The sequence below is a fragment of the Papaver somniferum genome, chromosome 1, assembly GCF_003573695.1.
Source record: "Papaver somniferum cultivar HN1 chromosome 1, ASM357369v1, whole genome shotgun sequence".
In the NCBI taxonomy this organism is placed as follows: domain Eukaryota; kingdom Viridiplantae; phylum Streptophyta; class Magnoliopsida; order Ranunculales; family Papaveraceae; genus Papaver; species Papaver somniferum.
In genome coordinates this window covers 58,056,535-58,078,822 of record NC_039358.1, presented here as the reverse complement: position 1 = coordinate 58,078,822, position 22,288 = coordinate 58,056,535, and the positions used below count along the sequence as shown (strand labels likewise).

Here is a 22,288-nt window from a genome sequence, read left to right as displayed (position 1 = left end):
CTCATCTTTAGTAGAGATTTCATTCAACATTGTAAGTTTTTCGAATCGTCGTTTATTTGAAGACGAAATGATTTCAATTGAGAAAAAAAGATGGAAGGATTTACGGTTGATGAATGAGAGGAAGTTTAGAGGAAGAAGAGGACCGGATTTGGAATTAGAATTAGGTTTTGATTTTAGTTTTTATGTTTTTATGTTTAGATGGAAGGTAACTTAGACATTTGCTATTGCATCAAGGCTCCATAACCAACTTTTTAGTCACTAGAAATCCATGTGAAGCTCATACATTAGGTTCCATTATTAATGAAGGTGGATCCACTCATATTATTTCACATTTTTTACGCTGTTTTTTTTGAATAAAACCTAAGCGGTTGCGGACCTGAGTCTAATATTTTCGGGATATATTATTGTTATAAAGCTCTATATACGTATCAAAAGTGAGCATATACACTTTGAAAACCCGTCGTTAAGATAACAAAAGTGGTGGAGAAATCAATTCGCTTAAGTTGAATTGGATTAATCCAAGAATACAACCAGAGCCATTACTTATAAAGATGTAAAGATCGAAACGGAGCAATGCGAACGTCAACCAAGTTCCACCATTGAGGAAATTTGCAAGGAGAAGGAAAAACGGCATGTACTCAACACTTTTTGTTCTGATAACCAACAGCATTACGTCCAATGGCATTGCATACATGGCAATGTTGAAGATGAGACAGAAAATTCCGACAACTATTGTCCTTCTCTCGACAGTGTGCAGGAACCCAAGAGTAACACCAACTACCAAGGCAAAGAAAACTATTTCAATTGCCAACACTTTGAACACGTACAGTCTTTGCTTTTTGTTGGCGTACATGAGATAAGTGAAGATGTAGGCGAATTCTACAACGAGACCCACTCCATTGATGGTGACAACAAGAATGCTGTGTGGATGAACAAAAGGAAGGCCATAAAAAACCCATAGTGCACAGTTGAGTATGGTGGCGAGGTAAGGGTTTGGAGAAAAATCCTCCACTGCTCCTTTCTTGATGATCTTATAAAATGTAGGTGCATAGACCAAAAGAAATCACATTTCCGATCACCCCAATGATATTACGGATTGCATCGGTGTTTGCGGTAGTCATCTCTGTGTAATTTGTTCTTGTTTCCTTTTCCTTTACTATCTGTATTTCTCCGGAGAGTAAAGAAAAAGAAAAACAAGAACAATTCAGAAACTACAAGTGTTATAACTTGAGGCTGATGAAAACACTAGGATGAGATGTGCAGAATTTATAGGCTTACTCTGTTTAACAGAATAACAAAATTTTACTCGCAGTTCTTGGTCCATGTTGTTGACAGAATTTTTTCCATATTACATAGATGAAGAAAGTGGATTACAGATAAATTAAAACCAACAGCCTAGATTAACAATATGGGATTGAAATCCATGTATTTTCTCCGAAAAATAAATAAAACTAATCCATGGATTTAATCCCTACGGATTACATTAGATTGTAATATAATATGAGTCATCAGTTTGACAGTCCCAAATGAATGGCCTAAAAATTGCCAATGTAGATCGCATGACCTAATATAACTATTTATAGAATAAACTGTTTCATTTAGATATTGTTGGGTCGAAAGAGTCAAAACACAAAAACGGCTGATGATGAACAAGCAAAGGAATCAGACGAATAAGTAGGGTAGAATGACTGCCAGGCACCTAAAGGACCTCATGTATGAGCTTTTCTGTGAGAGCCTTGGGTAGTCCCATAACGCTATCAGTGGTCCCTTCCTGCACATTACCACCAAATGTATGTCTGTAAGATAATAGATGAACAATGTGGTTGCTTAGACAAATAAGCGTGATGGTGGCCAACACACATGATTGTAGCCATAGGGCGTTAGTGCCAAACTGTCAACTCCGCCCTGAACCCTGAACCCTATTTGTACTTTTGTACAATAACACCCCACAGCTACAATTGTGCAGTTTTTATAAATTCACCTAGCAAGGTTATTGAAACTCTTGTAACACGTTTGAATTTTTGATCATCAGAACCCCATTCAACTTGAGAACAAAAATGAGTATGAAAATAAAGGAGAGAAAAGGAGAATTAACTGAAAACCTACCACTTTTTCAATGAAGGGCAATATCAACGGGTGTTCAATTATTAGACCCCCAGCAACATAGAGAACAACTCCCTCATCCACCTGAACGCAACAAAGGAACCATCAACCTTGCCTGCTCATTTAGTTATGAAAGAAGAACCAATGAGTGAGTTCCGCTAGATTCTTTTAACACACTTACCAGCTTCTCTATGACTTCATCAGGTATCTCGCGAAAATAGATCTGCATTCACATTACCACAAGAAGTATTATTCCTCCATTTATTCTGAGCATATCAAATATTAAAAGGACACATTCACAATGACGACTAAAAACTTATTCAGGTGAGAAGATGCAATACATAGTTGAATATCATGTTAGAGGTAAACTTGACAACACAAAGAAAAGAAGAAATCTGGGCTCCTTGATATGTACAATCACTGTGATGATGTATCAAGAACGTCAAAAAATCAAAATCTCAGGGAATCACATAGAAGATGTCAGCACCAAAATTCTTAGCAGATTCTATGAAGCTCTGATTATCCAATGAACCCTGTTTTTTTTACTCTGGTATTTGTGACAAATGAAGAGGTGCCCATATATAAATACAGGACAAGTATATTACAGAGAAAATCAGATTAAGAAGAATGGTGAACAATTTTACCTCCACTCTGTCCCACTCGCCTCTTCTTGTACCCGTTGTAAGGTTGGTAACAAGTACAGATCCCACTGTAGCTGCGCGCCCACCAGAATATCCTGAAAGTCATGAGGATGTAAGTCATCCGACCATGTTATTCAATTTAGAAGACAAAGAACACAGTTGTCAGACCTTTGATAAACTGGCGAGCTTCTTCTTTGCTGGACGGCTTTTCTCTAATTACACCTTCATAGACCACGACCTCCAAATCAAGTAAATTAAGCATTAAGCAAGAACCACAAATAAGCTTATAGACATAACAGTAACACGGTCCATTACCAGTAATTTATCTATGACCAAGGATACAGATGGATGTTGTGCTCCTCAGACCTACCCACTATTCCAGTATTATACTTAAATGAATTTTTAAGGAAAACATATACTTGCTGCATCTTGATTCTTATCTGTAGAGTAAGAAATCTTTTTCAGAACTTGTACCCAAGTACCCAACTAGAGAGCAGATGAGTACTCCTTACGGGTGAAACATGCCACCAGTCACAGTGCGTAATTTACTAATACAGAGATAATTTGCTGATTTATCAAGTGCACATGACATGAAGATAATTCACTAATACAGGAAGGTCCTCGGTAATAAAAGCAACAAAAAAGAGGTGTACTTGGTCAGCAGTGATCAAAAGTGTTGACTCAGCATCTTCCTCTTTGTTCACATCAGTTTGGAGCCTCGATAAAATGGCATCTGCCTGAGAAGAAAATTTCCATTCAGATGAGGTAAGAGATAAATCTACCCCTCTTTCAAGTTCTCCATAATTCGACATGAACTTAATAAAGATATTTGGAAGAGTAAAATAAAACCACAACAATCACAAACAACAAAGTTGAAATTGTTTATAGAACAATGGATCCGGTTTAGCAAAACAGACTACAAATATTTCAAGTACAACTTAAAATAAACCGAGAGCCTTAACAACAACGTATCCTTGGTACATAGATGTCAACCTTTACCAGCACAAAGAACTCTACTATCACTGGAAGAAAAAGGAAAGAAGTTATTTGGATATACTGTATCAGCGGTGATTAAAAGTGCTGGTTCAGCATTCTTCTCAGAACAATCAGTAGTTTGAATCCTTGTTATGATGCCATTGGCCTGAGGGAAGTACAATATTGAGGTCAGAAACCTTATGGGTCACCTAGTACCTATACACAACATCTGAAGTGATATGATAGAAAAACTGCAAGGAACTAAACATACACAAATAACACCTTCAAATTAAAAAAAAAAACGGAAAAAGGCTGAATAAATGCATTGAAATAAAGGGTGGAACCCATGCCCGATGGCTAAGAGTAACGAGGGGTAGAAATTTAATTAGGAAATAAACCTCATTCAAATTTAATTGCTTTAACCCTTCTAATAACGGTGACATAAGCAACATCTATAATTTTTGTCAAGGATTGCACTTTTTCTTAGTTTGAGGCGCAACTAATTCCAACTTTTGAAACTAGAATTTCATCAGTTTCTAGATGTGATTGGTGCAGGAGCATTTTACATTTATTTTCTATATTGAAAATTTATTAGTTTCCAACCTGCAGAAGGGTGTTTCATGAAGTGCAGTAAAACATTGCTTCAGAGATGAATGCATGGTGGTATGCATAAGAACATAGTGATGTAATATCCAACCCATTATTCTTGCAGTTTGCTCCCCTTTTCTAACATAAACAGTTAAACAGATGAACAATCTAGTCAACACAACAAAAGCACCTCTATCCTAAAGTCAAGATCATATGCAAAGCTGGGAGTAATCGTTCTACACCATTTCTTCTTCTTTTCTCGGATAGAAACATCATAGCATAATTAAATTTCAGAGTGGAGAAGCTCAAACCTTTGCCTCGGCTAGAGCCATAACCAAATCTTCTGGCTTTTCCATTCGAATTTCTTTCTCATCAATGTCTGCAGTCTAAATTATAAACAAAAGACACCAAGTAAACCTCCCAGCACAAAATGAAAACATTGGTTCAAATGTGTATTGATTGATTAAAGACATTACCATGATTGTGAAGTCATAACCCATCTCAGTTAAAATGTCTTTCCGGGACTTTGATGATGACCCCAAAATTATCTATCAACAGATTGTAAAGTAAGTCATTGCACAGAAATCCAATTTACCCATCGATTATTACTTGGACTTTTAGGGTTTTAGTGAAACGTAAACATAGCTAGAGTATAGGAATAACGAAAACCCTTACCTTAAAGGGATGAGTTTTTGCTGCCATTACTGTTAATCGCCTGCTGCTTTTTCTTCTTCCACGTTCTGCTGTGACTTGTGAGCACTGGATTTGTCGACACAGACCAGGGTCTTTTATGTTTCTTCTTGACAGGCAGGGAAGCAAAGTGCGGAAAAGAGAGGATGTGGGAACAGTTGGGGCAAGCCCACGGGGACTGTGTGGCACGGACTTATCTATGGAGTCATAGGTCTGCTGCTTGGACGTGTCCGTCTCCGCATCGGACACATTAGTGACATCGATGAGAAGGAAGGGAATGCACAAATCATCTTTGTGTAATTGGTGGATCCACATAGGAGTTTCTCATCGATTCTGGCCTTCATTTTTATACTTTTAGATCCTTATAGGCGATTCAAATATACACCTCCTAAGTTCCTAACCACAAAATTTTATAAGGGGTTCATAATTTGCTTCACTACCAAGGATAGGATTTTGCAGCTTGCACATATTTTTGTCATTGTAACTTAAAGTTCACCCTAATCGGAAATTAACCTCGTGAATCTGTACTGTGACAGTAAACATGTGCCTGTACCTTCAAGAAATATCTTGACTGAGAAATTGCCGTTGTGGTCTAAAAATTTGTACGTGATACAAAATTTGATTTTACAATGAAGTATTTGTCTTGAAACCCCAATTCGCTTAATGACTCGGAGAATATTACATTTCCATCAAATAGAGCAACATTAAAAAAAAAGCTTGTTAATAGGAATTTTGAGCTCTGAGGATCGGGCGACTAAACGGGTTAACTCAGTTTCTCTCGATTTTCTTTTTTTGAACGTATAAACTGTATTTCTATAACATTTAATCATAGGATATTCTCATTTTGTACGTTGATTCACATTTCTAAACTTATTTGATTGTTTTCACAATCAGTTTTATCTAATTCTCATTCTTTTCTTTTTTTTCTCTTTGATGGCTTTTTAATAATAATAAGTTTATGATTCCTCTTTTTGTGTTTGCTCTCTGATTATTCTCTAATGGTTTTTGCCTCTTTTGTTGTTGTGATCATAGCTTTTGCTGAGTATATTAACAAGCTTTTGCTTAAGGGTTCAAAGTGGATTGGTTTCATAGCTTTTGCTAATGGTGTTGTGTTGAAGAAGTCTCAGATCGGTTCCAACTCAATAGAATTAGGTAGCAACTCATCCCGCCATTCAGTAAATTCAAAAAAAAAAATCAAAAACCCATAGAGTCAGCTGCATGCAGTTAATCAGTTTCCTGATTTTTCTGCTCTCATTCACTGTTGCTAGCTATTATCCTTCAATTCCAAGGAAAATTTCTAAACATTATTATTACCTTACTTATCGGCCCAGAATTTATCTGCAATTATACAACAAGATTATATCTAGCCAATTATATTTTCGGAGCCTTAATATTGGTTATACTCTAAGCCCTAATTTTCGTCAACAGCCTTCTCACACATATCTTCTCTATGAGAGTTCTCCTTATTTGGGTGTGAAAGTTTTTCATCAAGAGAATTACATAATGGAATAAGGTAAATCTAGTCAAGTTGTGGATTTAGTTAATAAATTCAAGCAAGCTACTCTAGATTTGGGTGATATTAATGAAGTTTTTGTCATCAAAAACAATAACATGGAAGAAGAAGAGAAGGATGAATGGGAAGCTTGTGTTATTGGCAAGATAATCATTGATGGTCGAATGAGTTATGACATGGTTGAAAAGGGCATCACTTTCACCTGGCCATTCCTCACACTGGAGAATTTAAAAATTGTAGAAGTTGAACCAAATCTGATGATTTTCAAGTTCAATCAATGGGAGCTGCTTAACAAAGTAATTGATGAAAGGCCCTGGAGCATTAACAAACATCTTCTGGTTATACATGATTTCCATGCATGGTTTACACTGAGAAGCATTGGGGTTTTCAACTATTTTGGATTCAACTCAAATACTTATTGTCAGAGCATATGAATGTCACTTCAGTTACCAAAATTGGCCAAGTCATGGGTGAAGTTATTGTTATAGAACTGAAAGATGCAATCCCTATTGGCGGTGTTCCTGTGAAAGTTTGTGTTAATGTTGATCTCTCAATGCCACTAAGAAGGGGAGTGAAATGTTCCACCAATGCAGGTGTTACTAAGTGGCAACAATACTTTTTTGAGCGCCAACCTAGAAGCATATGTACTGAGTGTTATATAATCAATCATTCAAAAGATGCTTGTAAGGATGCTGCTATATTCTTGAATAAATCTCATGAGAAGCCTTATTTTGTTTGAAAGATTAATAACATTCATAAAAATATATCCATCGTAGCTTCAAACAGTGATCCTGTGTCAATTAAGACTCCTGCAATGAAGAAGAATCATAAGAAGTTTATCAAATCGAGTGTTTTCATTCCCCCAAAAGATGGTGAAATCATCAACTTGGACTCTCTGCTCAAAGAAGAAGGGGTTTTACCTAAGGAAGATAGTAGACTTGGCAAACGTCACAGAGTTGGTGAGGCTTCATCCATTGTTCCTCCATCGATTGAGACTTCTTCTCAGAGCAACATTATGATTCTAATCTCAACCTCAATTAATGCTCAAATGATCACAACTGGAGATAGTCAACTGATGCAACCACTCAAGGGGGATCAGGTATCAAACTTATTATATACTCTTTTTCTTTTTGCAATAAATTTACATTTAGGTATTTTGATTTTATGTAGTATTCTTTTTTCAACACCTGCATTTAATTCAATTTACAGAGTCTAACTAGAAATTTCAGTTTCATTAAATTTTTTCATGCAAATTACATGTTAGTCATAAAATTTTAATATTGTTTTATATTGTTAGTTTTTTACATCCTAACTATAATATGAAAGTAATTTCTTGGAATCTCCAAGGGTTCAACACCCCAACTACCAGAGACCATCTCAGAGATATTATCAGGTCACAAGATCCTGACATTATTTTTCTTTGTGAAACAAAATTACATGAAGACAAGATGAAAACTTTATTGGCTCCACTCAGGTTTCCTAATATGAAATTTCTTCAACCAGTTGGCTTTTCTGGTGGATTAGCCCTTTTATGGAAAAATGGTTTATCTGTGATGTAGTTAGTTGTGAAAACAACATGATTCATGCAGCAGTTCAGTGTGATCCAAGTCAACCATAATTGTTATTATCCTGCATGTATGGCTACTTAGATTACTCTAAGAAGAAAGCACAATGGGATTTCATCAAAGACATTGGACTCAATATCTCTCAACCTTGGGTACTTCTGGGAGATATTAATTTTCATATTCTAGATTCTCCTTCATCAGTTTCTTCTTCAAATGATGGCTTTGTCAATTCTATAATTCAAGAAGTTGGTTTAAAAGACTTGGGTTTTATAGGTAGAGAGCACACTTGGTCCAACAATAATATGGGTACTGGAATCAAAAGATCAAGGTTAGATATGGCTATGGTAAATGGTTCTTGGAATTTACATTTTCAAGATTCCAAACTCCTTCATCTAAATCAACTAGGAAGTGATCATTGTCCCATAATATTGGTAACTGATTATTCTCAGCTAAAACTTTGGAAGCCTTTTAAGTTTTTTCAATCATGGTTACATGATAGAACTTGTGCAACTGGAATTGCTAAAGCTTGGGAAAAGTAAGTTCAAGGATCTCCAGGTTATAAACTCATTAAAAGACTTCAGTTTACTAGGATCACTTTATCCAAATGGAACAAAACTCACTTTGGAAACATTGATCAGAATGTTGATAATCTTCAACATCAATTATCTGAAATACAAGCTCTACCTTTTACTCCAGATAATACTTCAAAGGCTATTGAGGTGAGTAGAGAGTTAGATAAGTGGCACAGAATTCAACATGAGTTTCACAAGCAAAAGTCCAGGGATAACTTTGTTAAAAAAATGGATTATAATACCAAGTATTTTCATACTTTAACAAAGAGGAAGAGAGCTAGAAATGACATTGATTCTTTAACGGCAGAAGATGGTACTTGGCTACAATCCAGAGAAGATATATCAGTTTTGCTGACTAAGCATTTTAGAAACATAAGTACTTCTCAAAATTCCACTATTGAAGAACAACATTATATTCATATTCCTACTCTGATCACATAAGAAGATAACAGGTTACTTCTCATACCTCCATCTAATGAAGAAATACATACACTACAAAACAAGTAGCTTCTAGGGACGGCTGTTTTGAAAAAACCGTCCCTAAAGAAGGATATTTGGGACGGTGATGGCCTGACCGTCCCTAATAGTCATAAAATATTTAAATCAAGGCTAAAATATGTCCGTCCCAAAAAGAAAACATGGCAAAATAGTATTAGTGACGGTGGAATAGGGGACGGTACATAAACCGTCCCTAATACCTCTTGGGACGGTTTTTTGTCCTCTTGGGACGTTTTTTGGCCGTCCCAAGAGGCCTTCTGTTTTGTAGTGATAAAACTCTCAAAAGTATGGAGAGCTGGTCTGCATCAGGACCTGAGGGATTTCAAGCTGGTTTTTACAAGTCACAGTGGAGTATAGTGGGTAATGATGTTTGTGGAATGGTTAATAATTTTTTTACAACAAAGTTCTTACCCACACAGCTCAACAAAGCTTACATATCTTTAATTCCAAAAAAGAACAAACCTTGTTCTCCTTCTGGTGTCATACCTATGAGGATCCTTCTGATTTCAAACCTATGGGGATCCGTAACACCTCTTATAAAATCATTTCTAAGATCCTAGTTTCTAGAATGAAGCCTTTAATGGAAAGAATTATCTCCACTTATCAGGCAGCATATGTTTTAGACAGACTTATAAATGATAATACTATTATAGCTCATGAATTGATTCACTCAATGAAAAGAAAAGAAGGTGAAGGTGGATGGCTAGCTTTAAAGCTTGACATGTCAAAAGATTTTGACATATTGGAATGGCCTTTTCTACTTAAAGTTCTTCAAAGTTTTGGATTCTGTGAAGATTGGTGTCAACTAATCAAGCAATGTATCAGTACTACTTCCTTATCTGTCATACTTAATGGTTTACCATGTGATGAATTTTCACCTACAAGAGGAATTAGACAAGGAGATCATCCATATCTCTTCATTATTGCAATGGAATGGTTCTCCAGAACTCTCTTAGAAGCTCATAATTCAAAAGCAATCAAAGGAATTTTAGTAGCAAGAGGAGCACCACCTATTAATCATCTTCTTTTTGCAGATGATTATCTCATTTTTACTCAAGATAATTCAATCAGTGTGAATAATCTTCTTCAAGTCTTGAAGGATTTTAGTTCACAGTCTGGTCAGGTCATTAATTTTGACGAATCTTCTGTTTTCTATAGTAACAACGTGAATCCATCTGTGTGTAACACTCTCAGTAACATTTTGGGAGTTCAATGTATGGAGAAAAATGAGAAATATCTATGACCTCCCTTGCTTATTGGTAAATCCAAGGTTAAAGCTTTTGAAGACATTCAGCTTGCTTTTGAGAGAAGACTTGGTAATTGGCAAGGAATTAATCTTCACCAAGCTGGTGGAACTACAATGGTTAAAGTTGTGCTTAATGATGTTCCCATGTATCAGATGAGTACTTTCAAGATACCTAAGACTCTTATCAAGAAGCTAGATTCACTGCAAAGGAAATTCTGGTGGGGTTACAAGTCTAATAGAGGGTTAAACTTAATTGCATGGCAGAGCATGTGCTTATCTAAGGATTTTAGGGGGTTTGGATTTCAGGGATCTGGAGATGTTAAACCATGCTCTTCTCACAAAAATTGCATGGAGAATATGTCAAAATTCTGATCATTTGTTAACTAAAATTCTCAAAGCAAAGTATTTCAAGAAAGAAGAGTTTCTTCATATTGAAGGAGAAAGAAGTAATTCTTCTTGGACTTGGAAGGGGATTGAACTTGGTCTTTCAATACTTCAACAAAACTACAACATGGAAGTTAACAATGGCAAGGGAACTAAAATATGGATTGACAGATGGATCATTGGTCTTGATATAAAAGTTGAGCCACTTCATCCATCACATCTTCAATATGTGTTTGTCAGTGAGCCGATATTACCTGAGTCTAATAGATGGAATATTCCTCTTCTCAACATATTTTCCAATTCATATATAGTTGATAGAATCAAAGATATGCATCTCTCTCAGGATGAACAAGATATAGTTAGATGGAGTCCTTCAAAAGATGGTATTTACTTTGTCAAGACTACCTACAATAAACTTATAGAAACTAGAGCTCAAAGTCAAGTTTCCTTAAATGACAATCCAACATCAGTCTGGAAAGCTCTCTGGAAAATGAAGTTACCCCATCGTGTTAAACTCTTTATATGGAAATGCTTGAAGAATATAGTACCTACAAGGGTTAGATTATCTCAGGCAATGCAAGATATCGAAACCCATTGTTAGGTTTGCAAGCAAGAGAATGAAACTCTTTTTCACATTCTTATTAGTTGTTATCATGTTAAGGCAGTGTGGCGTGATCTCAACATCAATATTGATCAGATCATTACTCAGTGTTAAACTGTCAAGGAATGGATTATATCTTGGTTTCAGGATGTTCAGAATGCAGGAGGAGATGATATTAACAATTGGAGAAGCTTGTTAATGGTTGGGAGTTGGATAATATGGAAGGAAAGATGTGACTGTGTTTTTCAGGATAAAACACTCAATCCTATGAACAATGTCTCAAGGATTCAATATCAGCTGATTAGTTACAATGTCTCCACTCGGGACAGTCCCAATGATAATTTAACTGATGTGTCTCTATATCTCCTGAACTGATTCCTAGAAATTCTATATGTCTGCAGGATATCTTGGATGAAGCATCTGTCTTTAAATTCTTTGTAGAAACATCCTTTGATCAAAATACTGATGAGTGTGGTTTTGGAATTGTCCTGTATAATGTTGCAGGTGCACGCGTTGGGTTCAAAGGATCTCATGCAGCTGGAATAATTGATGCAGAAGCAGGAGAATGTAGAGCTGTTATTGAAGGGTTGAAATGGGCAAAGGCAATGGAACTGGACAGAATTCATCTAGTAGCTGATGCTGAGACTGTCGTAAACTCGATCAATAATGGCACTCTTTCTGTCAGATGGGAGAATAGGAAGATCATTCAAGAGATTAAGCTTTTGCTTAAAACTTTTAATTTTTTTTAAATTTCTCATGTCAGTAGGAATTTAAACTCTATAGATGATTCCATTTTGAAAGTAGTTAGAAGAGATAAACTTCTCATTGAAGAATTCAGTCATGATATTATACATATTGAAACTTTGTTATCCAGACTTTTAGTTCCTGGTATTTCTTGATAAATACATCCTTCTTTTTATCAAAAAAATAGTATATTACATTTCGGGAAATTACTCTTCCAATCAACATTTGTTGTGTGACCTGAAATTTTCCTTGTCTAAAAACTAATAGTAAATCTATCTAAAAAATTACTCACCTCAGTTTAGTTCTTGTCTCACATATGATCCACGTAATTGTCTCGTTTTATCTTGTGTTTTCCATATGACATAGACAATTTACAACGTACAATTAAGGAATGTTCTTCTAACTCTGTCAAAGTAAAATATTGTTACTCTGCCAACACATCATACACGGAGACTGACTAGTCACACGATAAGGAGATAACTTCGGGATTTTTTCTGGCGATTAACAACACCTACGAGAATACATCATTGTATTTCTCACCATTAAAAAAAACAATCGGTCGTGGAAGTTATGAGAATCAAAGAATAACGTGCACAACATTATGTTATTCCTGAGGATTAGGTTTATCTAACCGACCTATATCTAGTTGTTCTTGTGATCATAAAGGGAATGCTTATTATATCATGACATTCTTATGCCATCGGCTTGAGATCAGACGGTTAAGAAATATGTCATTAATCGACCTTGCTAAACACATGTCACTGAGCGTTGTTTTTGCAACCAAGAATTACTTTAATTTCTCTTCTTTTGCTTCCCTCCCTGAGAACAATCATGTTTTCTCTTGTGACTGAAGGAGTATTAGAACAGACATTGTCTTGGTTAGGTGAAGATTTTTCGTCATCAACCTTCCACAACTCAATTTTTTTCTTCTGTGACTCGAGGAGTATTCAAACGGACATTGTCTTGGTTAGCGGAGATTGTTCGTCGTCGACCTTCCAAAACTTATACTAACCCTTAAATATCACCTCAAATTACTTTATTTGTACTTCCTTATAAACGACGTTGTAATCCAAAATCTGCCGTAGTGGCTTGAAAATTGACATCTAACCTAAAGTTACATTGTGATCCAAAACATGTTATTGTCCAAAATCTTGCTTGATAACCCAAAACTTATATCACGGTTAAAATTTGCCCCCGAATTAAAAGTTATTTTCTTTCTGATCAAAAATATGTTTGGGAGAAAATTTTCATCTGACTCCAAAGTGTCTACTTACCAAATATATAGATCATAATTAGAACCCACCATTAAATCTTCTAAATGACATAAAAAAATAAAAAATAAAATAGAGCAGCATAAAATATGTCATGTGACCCATAATCAACATCTAAATTAAATAATTTCCATGTGATATATCGTTGTAATTTAATAATTTTTCCGCTGTCGTGCTTATTGGAATAAAAAAAAATATTTATTCGAAAAAAAGAAATTGATCTTAAGTTTACCATATCGACCAAGTATACCGTTACTTAAGACTCTCAAAGTGATCACCATTTAGTCGCATAACTAGGGACGGACCAGTGAAAGGCTAACCCAGGTTAGGCTTAAGCCCTTGGCCCATGTCTACCAAATTATTATTATTTTTGATTATTGTATGGGATTCAAGATTTCATTAAATGGATTCAAATATCCTAAATGCGGATGAGGGGATCTAATTCATGTAAAAAATACAATAATCTCTTTTGATAACTAATTTAGTTACCATATTTAAATCTAAGTATACTAAACCTAAACCAAAGAAAAAAAAACATGCATCATCTTTATCTTCCTTTCTTGATCTCTCCCATCGACTTCTCTTCCATTTTTTCTTCTTCAAAATCGCCAATTCTCAGCCAGTAATGACTTTAAATTTGACAAACTCGTCATTTTTTGTTGCTTGTGATGGCGTAAATAGGTTAGATTTGATTAAATTAAGGATTTAGAAATTAGTTTCAGAACTGAATACTGTTGGAGATCAATATCGCAACCGTAAACCAATTAAATGGTTGGAAATATATGGGATCCCAATCATGGAAATATTCCACGGTTAGGAAAATATAATCTCCCAACAGCATATTGTATTTATTCCGACATACTATATTTACGATTAGGAAACCTAATTATAGGTTAAATTTTCAAAAGAAAAAAAAATAAAATTAAACTTTTCCTAACAATAGGTGTTATTTTTCATAATTTTCTCAACCGTAAATTACTATGACTTTGTGCACGATTAATAAAATATGAACTCGCAACAGTATATTATACTTTCCTAATAGTAGTTTCAATTTTTCAAAGAAATATTTTTTCCCAATTCTTAGTTTGATTTTCAAAAACTAATTATAAATCAAGTTATAAGTCTAGATTAATCCCTAACCTTACTTAATTTCGTTAATCAAATCATTAGTATTAATAAATCAAGTGCATTCTAGGCATTAACAAAATTAGTAGGATAAGGGGTTTTGTTGATTATTATTTGAAGACATGGTTTTGTCATCTTGTGATCCCTCAAAACTAAAACCTTGAAGGCCCCTACGATAGAGGTTTTTTTTTTAGTTCTTTCACTTCTTCACTTGATTATTAGCAGCATCCCAGGTCAAAATAACATTGAAAGGATCCCTAATCTTGTCCCTGCATATAACCTTGAATTTACCTCTGTAACATGTCAATGTTTCCCTCGTGGATCGAAACCCACAACGTAATCTCATCCAAATTCTATCTTCAGATCCCAAATTATTCATCCAATCACCTGATTCAAAATTTTCTTAGTGACCTTGTTAGAGCAATGCTTGGTTGAACCCACAAGTTTTGTTATCTCAGACTTGTTGTAAATGGTAGCTGATCAAAACTATATCTTGATTTATAGTCTACTAAGTCAAGTCTTAGACTAGGTTAGAGTTTGGTAGTTGAGTATCAGACATCACTCTAGAAGACTGAAGATCGAGGAAGACATTTGAAGAACTTATATATCAGGTATGTGAAGACTGAACCATTCTATTTTACTCACTATCTTACCTAACTATGTTTTTGAGACGATATCGTATGACTTCTAGTAGACTTACAAAGAATAAATTTCGAGTCAAGCTTTTCTTGTTAAAAATCTCAAAACATGATTCTATCAAAGTTGTTCAATAATCCTTAACAACTTTAGTTCTTAATTTAATGTGTGAATTAATTCATGGATCAATTGAAAAATTCTCATGCGAATGTTTTATCATGTGGGAATGTTTCAAACATCATAAGAGATAAATATTGAACTATCTGATATTTCTGCTCAGGGTAGGTTGGCGAACCAGTTCGCAAACCATAGATTTTTGAGTTTTAGAAATATAGGAGGGTTAATGAACTAGTTCAAACCGCAAGTTCGGATGAGGAAAGTTCACGAACCGTTGTGAACTGAATTTTGAAAGTTGGTATTATATGCTAGCAGTTGAAGAACGAATTGTGGTCAACTGAGTTCAGTAGTCTTGTAGGGTTGGCAAACCCGGTTCACGAACCATTGCACCCTGACTCGTGAACAAGCCTAACGGTCCAAGAACCATTGTACCCACCGTCCCAATAGATTTTGGCAGATGCTCAAAGACTTATTTTTTAAATATGCATGTTTAGCATTGCTAGAACTTTCTGAAACACTTCTAAGGATTCGTTGATTACCCAAACACTTATGTGTGGATCATGATTAAACTCTTAGATGTTTAAATGAACATCAAATTGTTTTACTTCTTTGGCATACTTGCCAAACCGAACAATCATTATACACGGTTCCAGAACGGGTTCCTAGTGTATAGTTTTTTAATGTATTTTCATGACCTAAAAGCGTTTGCTTGATTCTCAAGTTATCTTAGCTTGAATTCTAAGCAACCCCTAGTCTTTGAAATCTATAAATATAGATGCTATGGGAGATCCAATCCATGGAAATTTGTGTCCTAGTTGATTCTAGAGTCGTCCTTTATATACCTAGGTTTCCTCTGAGAAACATAAATAGGTCTACGACTAAAAAACTTCGCTTTAGGGATTCGTGAATCCAGGTCCGACTATCTTTACCTTGATAGTTCGTGTATCCTGATCTTGCCTTTCTGTTATCGATGTTTTTGTAATCTCTTTTAGGAAAGATAGATAGTAACCGCAAAGTTCTCTTCGTCTCAAATTTTGTGATTTCTCAAGATAGATATCTGAAAACTGATCTTAATTGATTATTTGAAGATTGTTCTTGAGAGGTGGTTAAGAATCTAGGCTGCTCTTGGGGAGTCGTAAGTTTCGGATTTGTGAGTATTATTAGCTTTCTATATTGGAAAAATATTTCCTCACCTTGATCTTTGATCTAAACGAAATCAAATAGGATTATCTGTTATAACCAAATTGGTATCAAAAGTCTTCACTTCGGCTGAAGTAACTCTTAGGTTATAAAGGATGTCTACTAAGGGAATCAATAGCGTAGATCCTTGTGAGGTTAAAGAGACGTAAGGAGTGAGACTATAACTGAATATCTTGGAAGGTGGATTCGGTCTTAACTATATTCCAGCCCGGAGTATGATAGTAGGCTAGTGTCTGTAGCGGCTTAATGCAGTTTGGTGTTCAAATCTGGACGAGGTCCAGTTTTTTATTTTTTTTGCTACTGCGGTTTCCTCGTTAACAAAAATTCTTGTGTCTTGTGTTTTTCCATTTCTCCATTATATTTTTTATCTTTATAATTGGGTTTGCGCAAGTTGTATGCATTCAGTCTTAGTAGATACGTCTATCTAATTGCGAACGATTATGCGACTCGTTTCTTGTAGAATTCGTATCTTGAAAGATAGATAATAACTATAATTACTTGGGGGAATTCTGATTAGATTATTTGGATATGACTAGATTGATCTTGGATATTGATTTTTGAGATTGTCCAAGTATTATTCTAAACAATCAGGTTCATTGACTCGTGTCTAGATACGTTTTGATTAAGAATATGTCAGAGATAAAAACTCCATATACGTGTTGTCAAGGATCATTCAATTGGTCTAATTGAAATAGTTTTAGGTTTTATCTGTAGGGGTTGCCCAATAAAAAAGTTGGTGGTGTACGAATGAGTCCATGTTATAGGAGAGTTCGGTGGGTTTTCCTCCCATCATAAGTGAGCTTCGGGGAAACTTCCTTCCAACTTTCAGCTCAAGAGGATTTTATACGATTTTTGAAAATTAATTATTTAATAAATATTACAAAACTGACGTGATCGGCATTTGTAAGGGTATTTCTTACAATTTAGGGATTTTTGTTTTTATTCGTTGGAGCAAACAAGCACTGTTAGACCTAATAAGTCTATGTTTGAAGTGATATGTATTATGGATAGGAGTGCAATCCCTATTAACGTTCTGCCAGCCTTCAATGGCAAAAATTACTAATGTGGAAAAATGTTATGTGCTCCTTCTTACAAGCTCATGACTTTCAAACATGCGTTCTTACTGTAAGAGGATATAATACTTCAATGGTCGGAGAAGGAGCTAATATGGTTCCTAAATGTATAGAAGCATATATCGATATTGAAATTAGTGCTGCTAAACACAACTCTGACGGATTAAATGTTATTATCCACGCCATAAGCCAAGATCTTCAGCATCATGTGCCTATGTGCACTAGATCAAAAGATGCTTGGGATATCTTAGAAACTGTATTTGAAAGAAATTCCGCAGAAAAGGAAGCACGACTTCAAAATCTAATTCTGACTGGGAAAACCTTTGTATGGATGATGAGGATTCGTTTAAGGAATTTAATCATAAATTTTCGGAAATACTGAACGCTTGTCATTCATAAAGAATGACTACTCCTAAACGGGATATTGTGATGAAAATTCTGAGATCTTTACCAGCTCGATACGAGTTTAAGAAATCACTAAAGAAAACGATCTTACAACACTTTCCAGAAGCACCCTTGTTGTAAAGTTAAAGATCTTTGACCATGAACAGTAAGCTAAAGCTGATCAAAATATTGCATTCAAAGCACTTAAAAACACTAATGTTCTTGAGAAAAGTGACAGTGTTGGAAGCTCTGAGAAAGATCTCCTTCATGAATTATCACATAAAGATCTTGAGAATTCGGTTTGTCTTATTACAAGACAGTTTAGAGATCTTCTCAAGAAGTTAAATAAACAGTTCTCAAGAAAACTTACATCATCATCATCCAAACTCGTGCAGGAATCAAGCAGTGAGCCTACTGTTTCTTACCCTAACACAAAAGAATTGTGTTGAAAAGGTGTTTTCTTGTCTCATGTGCCCTGAAAAGATATAAGAGCCGTGCACCTCCAAATGCTTTGGGACATACTTTCTAGTTTGTGTCTTGAATCTTATTACTTGAATTTTTATCCTCTTTCACAAACTCAAGAATAATAATTTTTTAATTTATTCATGCCACAGAAAAACGAAAAATTATAATAGTTCATATCGAGCCTTACTCCTTTAAATCCTGTAGTCTTCTGGTTTTTGAATTGGTTAATTTTAAATGGTCAAAACTTATTCTCACTTAAACTGCAAGGAAACTTATTTGTTGATTGTTCAAAGAATTTTACCTCTAGAAACTATTACTTACGCTCACTTCACTCTATCTTTCAAGTAATAATAGTAAATTTACTCATGTGCAAACTTTAAGAAAGGGTAAAATTATATTTCACCTTTTTGTTTGGTATTTAGTTCGTGAACGATCTTCTTTTAAGAAGTAGGTCAGCTCATGAATTTAATGGTTATTAGTCTTCCTTTCTAACAATTCACTAGTTTTGGAACTCTTCCAAAAAATAAAGTGATCTTGAAGTTCTATATATTTGTGTTTTACACGAATTACATACTCAAAATTTCTGATCTATGGTATCTTCAAGTATGATCTCTTCTGGTAAATCCTTTATTCCCATAGTTATTGATTCAATAATAAAAAGTGTTGAGAATTCTTATCATAAGGAGAAGGATTCGCTTTTTAAGAGAAAAAGAAAGAACGTGAAGAAAGCTAAATCAAATTTCTCAAACCAAAAGAGATTTGTTAATATTCTTGAAGATCTTAAGAAGACCAAGATGGAAGTGCAAGGTCGTAGGGACATTCCGCAGAAATCTCTCGACATTTAAGAAGCACTCCTTATATACCGGCCGAGCAGGTTTGAAGGAGTTAACACTCTTATTCATGAACGTTATGTCCGTTGTCAATTGATGATGAAGATTTCGGTGATGAAAAAGCCTTCTTCAAAGATGTTTTTACTAGTCAACTCCTAGGAATTTTATTTTTATTGTTTAAGGAGGAACACTAGATTTCAGAGTAGTTCTTATGTGCTACATTAGCTATTCCAATTACTATTATCTTACATATTTAAAGTTTATTTAATTAAATTTAATTTTGGAATATGACTTGCAATATCTAATCTTCATGGATTATATATAAGTATTTGTTATTTTGTAAAATTTGTTCTTTGCTATGATATTCTGGTGATTAAACATAGATATCATATTTTCTCATAGGTTAAGCTTTTAACTCTTGCAAAAAATGGAGTAAACTATTTAATGAATGAAAGTATTTATCTTTCCATGATTATACTTCTGTGAATATACTGCTACGGGATTCCGTAAGATGTTCTCTACGAATCTACTTACCTCCTTGAATGCATAACCGCTATGGAATAAGTGGTGAACTTTAATCTCTATGTTCGTACATGGATAGAGAAGTTATAATTATTATGGTGAGTCATATCGCACTAATTGTTCTCTTGTTCGTAACTGGCTAGAGAATTGTTTTTGTCGATGATTATTTTTCTCGCAAAAATCTTATGTCATAGTGCCTCTAACATTAAGATCGCTATATTTGAAGAAAAAAAATCGTAACTGGCGAGAAGAGAGAAAAATATTGGGATACTTATTTACTTTGCTAGTAACTGGCGAGTAAATTTGTATGTACATGGAAAATTCTTCTCTTGTAATTAAAGTTAAGGTCGCTCATGTTATTCTTTCGGGAATGACATCAAATGGGAAAGAGTTCTTTTGAAATTGTGCTTAATGGTAATATCTTTGTGGGGAGAGAGAATGTGGAATTGTATGAGATTCTTGTACCTTTATATTTCCTTGACGCGAACAAAGTTTACTTGGTGAAATTGTCTAAACTAAATATTAATTGGTATGTGTTCTCTAGTCTTGAATACGCTTTTGTTTAATTCATCTTGATCCCAATCTTTCACCTTTGCCAATTTTGTTGACAAAAATGGGGGAGAGTTATTAAGTAGTATCTTCAACATTACATATGGATTTTCGGAGCATCATGTAAAAGGGAGAGGATTATTATCTATAGATTTTACTTATTTTGTAAAAGATGTAAGTATTTAATAAGGGGGAGAACATATCACGTTGTATTGCTTCAAAGTTGTGGTGCAATCTAACTTTGAGGAAAGTAACAATATTATATTTCGGTATAACAACCGATGAGTAGAGCATGATTACCTCATTTTATCAAATCTATTTTTGAGTAATCACATAAGTTGTTATCGCTGCATATCTTGAACAACGAAGATGCTAAACGAACACATGCTTCCAATAGAAGAACTTAATTTAAGAAGAATTCAAGGCGTTTGTTGAAGAACCAAGGAAATCAATCATGGTGGATTGAGCTGCCAAGTTTATTTATTTTGAATCCATATGTATTGAATAGTTTTGTCACAAAATTGACAAAGGGGGAGATTGTTAGAGGAATGCTCGATTGAACCCACGAGTTTTTTTTATCTCAAGCTTGTTGTCAATGTTAAATGATCAAAACTATATTTTGATTTTAGTCTACTAAGTCAAGTCTCGGACTAGGTTAGAATTTGGTAGTTCAGTATCAGACATCACCCTCGAAGACTGAAGATCGACAAAGACATTTAGAGAACTTGTGTATCAGGTATGTGAAGATTGAACCATTCTATTTTACTCACTATCTTATCATTTACAAAGAATAAATTTTGAATCAAGCTCGTCTTGTTAAAAGTCTCAAAATATGATTTTGGCAAAGATGTTCAAAGATACTTAACAACATTATTTCTAAACAATATATTGTGTGGATTAATTTGTGTATCAATTGAAAATTTCCCATGAAAATGTAATATTTCAAAAATCATAAGACAAAAATATTTAACTATGTAATATTTGTGTTCAGGGTACCATAGATATCTGAGTTTCAGAAATACATGAGGTTGACGAACCAGTTCACAAACTACAATAATGAGACGGTTCACAAACCATTGTGAACTGAATTTTGAAATTTGGTATTATAAGCTAGCAGTTGACTAACCCGGTTCACGAACCGTACTCAACTAAGTTTGGTAGTCTTGTAAGGTTGGAAAACCCGGTTCACAAAACGTTGCACCCTAACTCGTGAACAAGCCTGACAGTTCACGAGATGTTGGACCAACCGTCCCAGTAAATTTTAAGAGATGCTCAAAGACTTATTTTTTGAATATGTTTAGCAATGCTAGAACTCTCTCAAACTCTTGTAAGAATTTCTTGATCACTCAAACACTTATGTGTATGTATCATGATTAAATTCTTAGGTGTTTGCTTTATTCTCAAGTTATCTTAGCTTGAATTCTAAGCAACCCCTGGTCATTGAAATCTATAAATAGAGATGCTCTGGGAAATCCAATCCATAGAAATTTGTGTCCTAGTTAATTTTAGAGTCATTCTCTATAGACGTAGGTTTCCTCTAAGAAACATAATTAGGTCAACAACTAAAAGACTTCGCTTTAGGGATTCGTGAAGCCATGTCCGATTATCTTTACCTTGATAGTTCGTGTATCCTGATTTTGCTTTTATGTTAGTGGGTTTTCGCAATCTCTTTCAGGCAAGATATATAGTAATCGCAAAGTTCTCTCCGTATCAGACTTTGTGATTCCTCAAGATAGATATGTAAAAACTAATCTTCATTGATCTTTTGAAAAAAATCTTGAGAAGTGGTTAAGAATTTAGGATGCTCTTCGGGAGGTAAATTCCGGATTTGTGAGGTTTGCACTCTTTTTCTATTACAACCAGATTTCCTCACCTTGATCTTTGATCTAAAAGGTAATCAAATAGGCTTATATGTTAGAGATAAATTGGTATCAAAAGTCTTCACTTTGGCTGAAGCAACATTTAGGTTGTAAAGGACGTCAACTAAGGGAATCAA

General features: G+C 34.7%; 2 protein-coding genes and 1 pseudogene across 4 annotated transcripts; 1 reads left to right on the top strand and 2 right to left on the bottom strand.

Annotated features, from left to right (window-relative positions):
- Nucleotides 1-463: 463 nt before the first annotated feature.
- On the bottom strand, nucleotides 464-1,200 carry LOC113316704 (annotated as a pseudogene).
- A 177-nt stretch (nucleotides 1,201-1,377) lies between these two features.
- On the bottom strand, nucleotides 1,378-5,285 carry LOC113287959 (maf-like protein DDB_G0281937). 3 transcript variants are annotated; one of them, XM_026536859.1, is made up of 10 exons: nucleotides 4,983-5,285; nucleotides 4,784-4,855; nucleotides 4,619-4,693; nucleotides 3,802-3,885; nucleotides 3,398-3,481; nucleotides 2,913-2,982; nucleotides 2,748-2,839; nucleotides 2,285-2,326; nucleotides 2,107-2,187; nucleotides 1,378-1,771 (listed from the first exon to the last, which is right to left on the bottom strand). In XM_026536859.1, exons 1-10 carry the CDS (start codon nucleotides 5,007-5,009, stop codon nucleotides 1,700-1,702), a joined length of 699 nt encoding a protein of 232 aa, XP_026392644.1. In that variant the 5' UTR covers nucleotides 5,010-5,285; the 3' UTR covers nucleotides 1,378-1,699. The 3 variants fall into 3 exon arrangements, with proteins under 3 accessions (XP_026392644.1, XP_026392662.1, XP_026392654.1); XM_026536877.1 differs by lacking the exon at nucleotides 3,398-3,481 and having other exon boundaries at nucleotides 4,983-5,283; XM_026536869.1 differs by lacking the exon at nucleotides 3,802-3,885 and having other exon boundaries at nucleotides 4,983-5,281.
- A 4,147-nt stretch (nucleotides 5,286-9,432) lies between these two features.
- Nucleotides 9,433-12,125, top strand: LOC113316636. Its single transcript, XM_026564811.1, has 6 exons — nucleotides 9,433-9,525; nucleotides 9,753-10,322; nucleotides 10,416-10,609; nucleotides 10,698-11,346; nucleotides 11,524-11,577; nucleotides 11,778-12,125. The coding sequence occupies exons 1-6, from the start codon at nucleotides 9,433-9,435 to the stop codon at nucleotides 12,123-12,125; spliced, it is 1,908 nt and encodes a 635-aa protein (XP_026420596.1).
- Nucleotides 12,126-22,288: the final 10,163 nt, after the last annotated feature.

Bases quoted from the DNA above. Each gene is read 5' to 3' on its own strand.
- LOC113287959 (XM_026536859.1), bottom strand. From the start codon at position 5,009: ATGGCAGCAAAAACTCATCCCTTTAAG. The intron at 3,482-3,801 runs GTATATCCAAAT...TTTTCTTCTCAG, and splicing joins TTTTAATCACCGCTGATACA to GCAGATGCCATTTTATCGAG. The intron at 2,188-2,284 runs GTAAGTGTGTTA...TGTTGCGTTCAG, and splicing joins ATGAAGTCATAGAGAAGCTG to GTGGATGAGGGAGTTGTTCT.
- LOC113316636 (XM_026564811.1), top strand. From the start codon at position 9,433: ATGGAGAGCTGGTCTGCATCAGGACCTGAGGGATTTCAAGCTGGTTTT. The intron at 10,323-10,415 runs GTGTGTAACACT...GGTAAATCCAAG, and splicing joins GTAACAACGTGAATCCATCT to GTTAAAGCTTTTGAAGACAT. The intron at 11,578-11,777 runs GTTGGGAGTTGG...ATATGTCTGCAG, and splicing joins ATTGGAGAAGCTTGTTAATG to GATATCTTGGATGAAGCATC.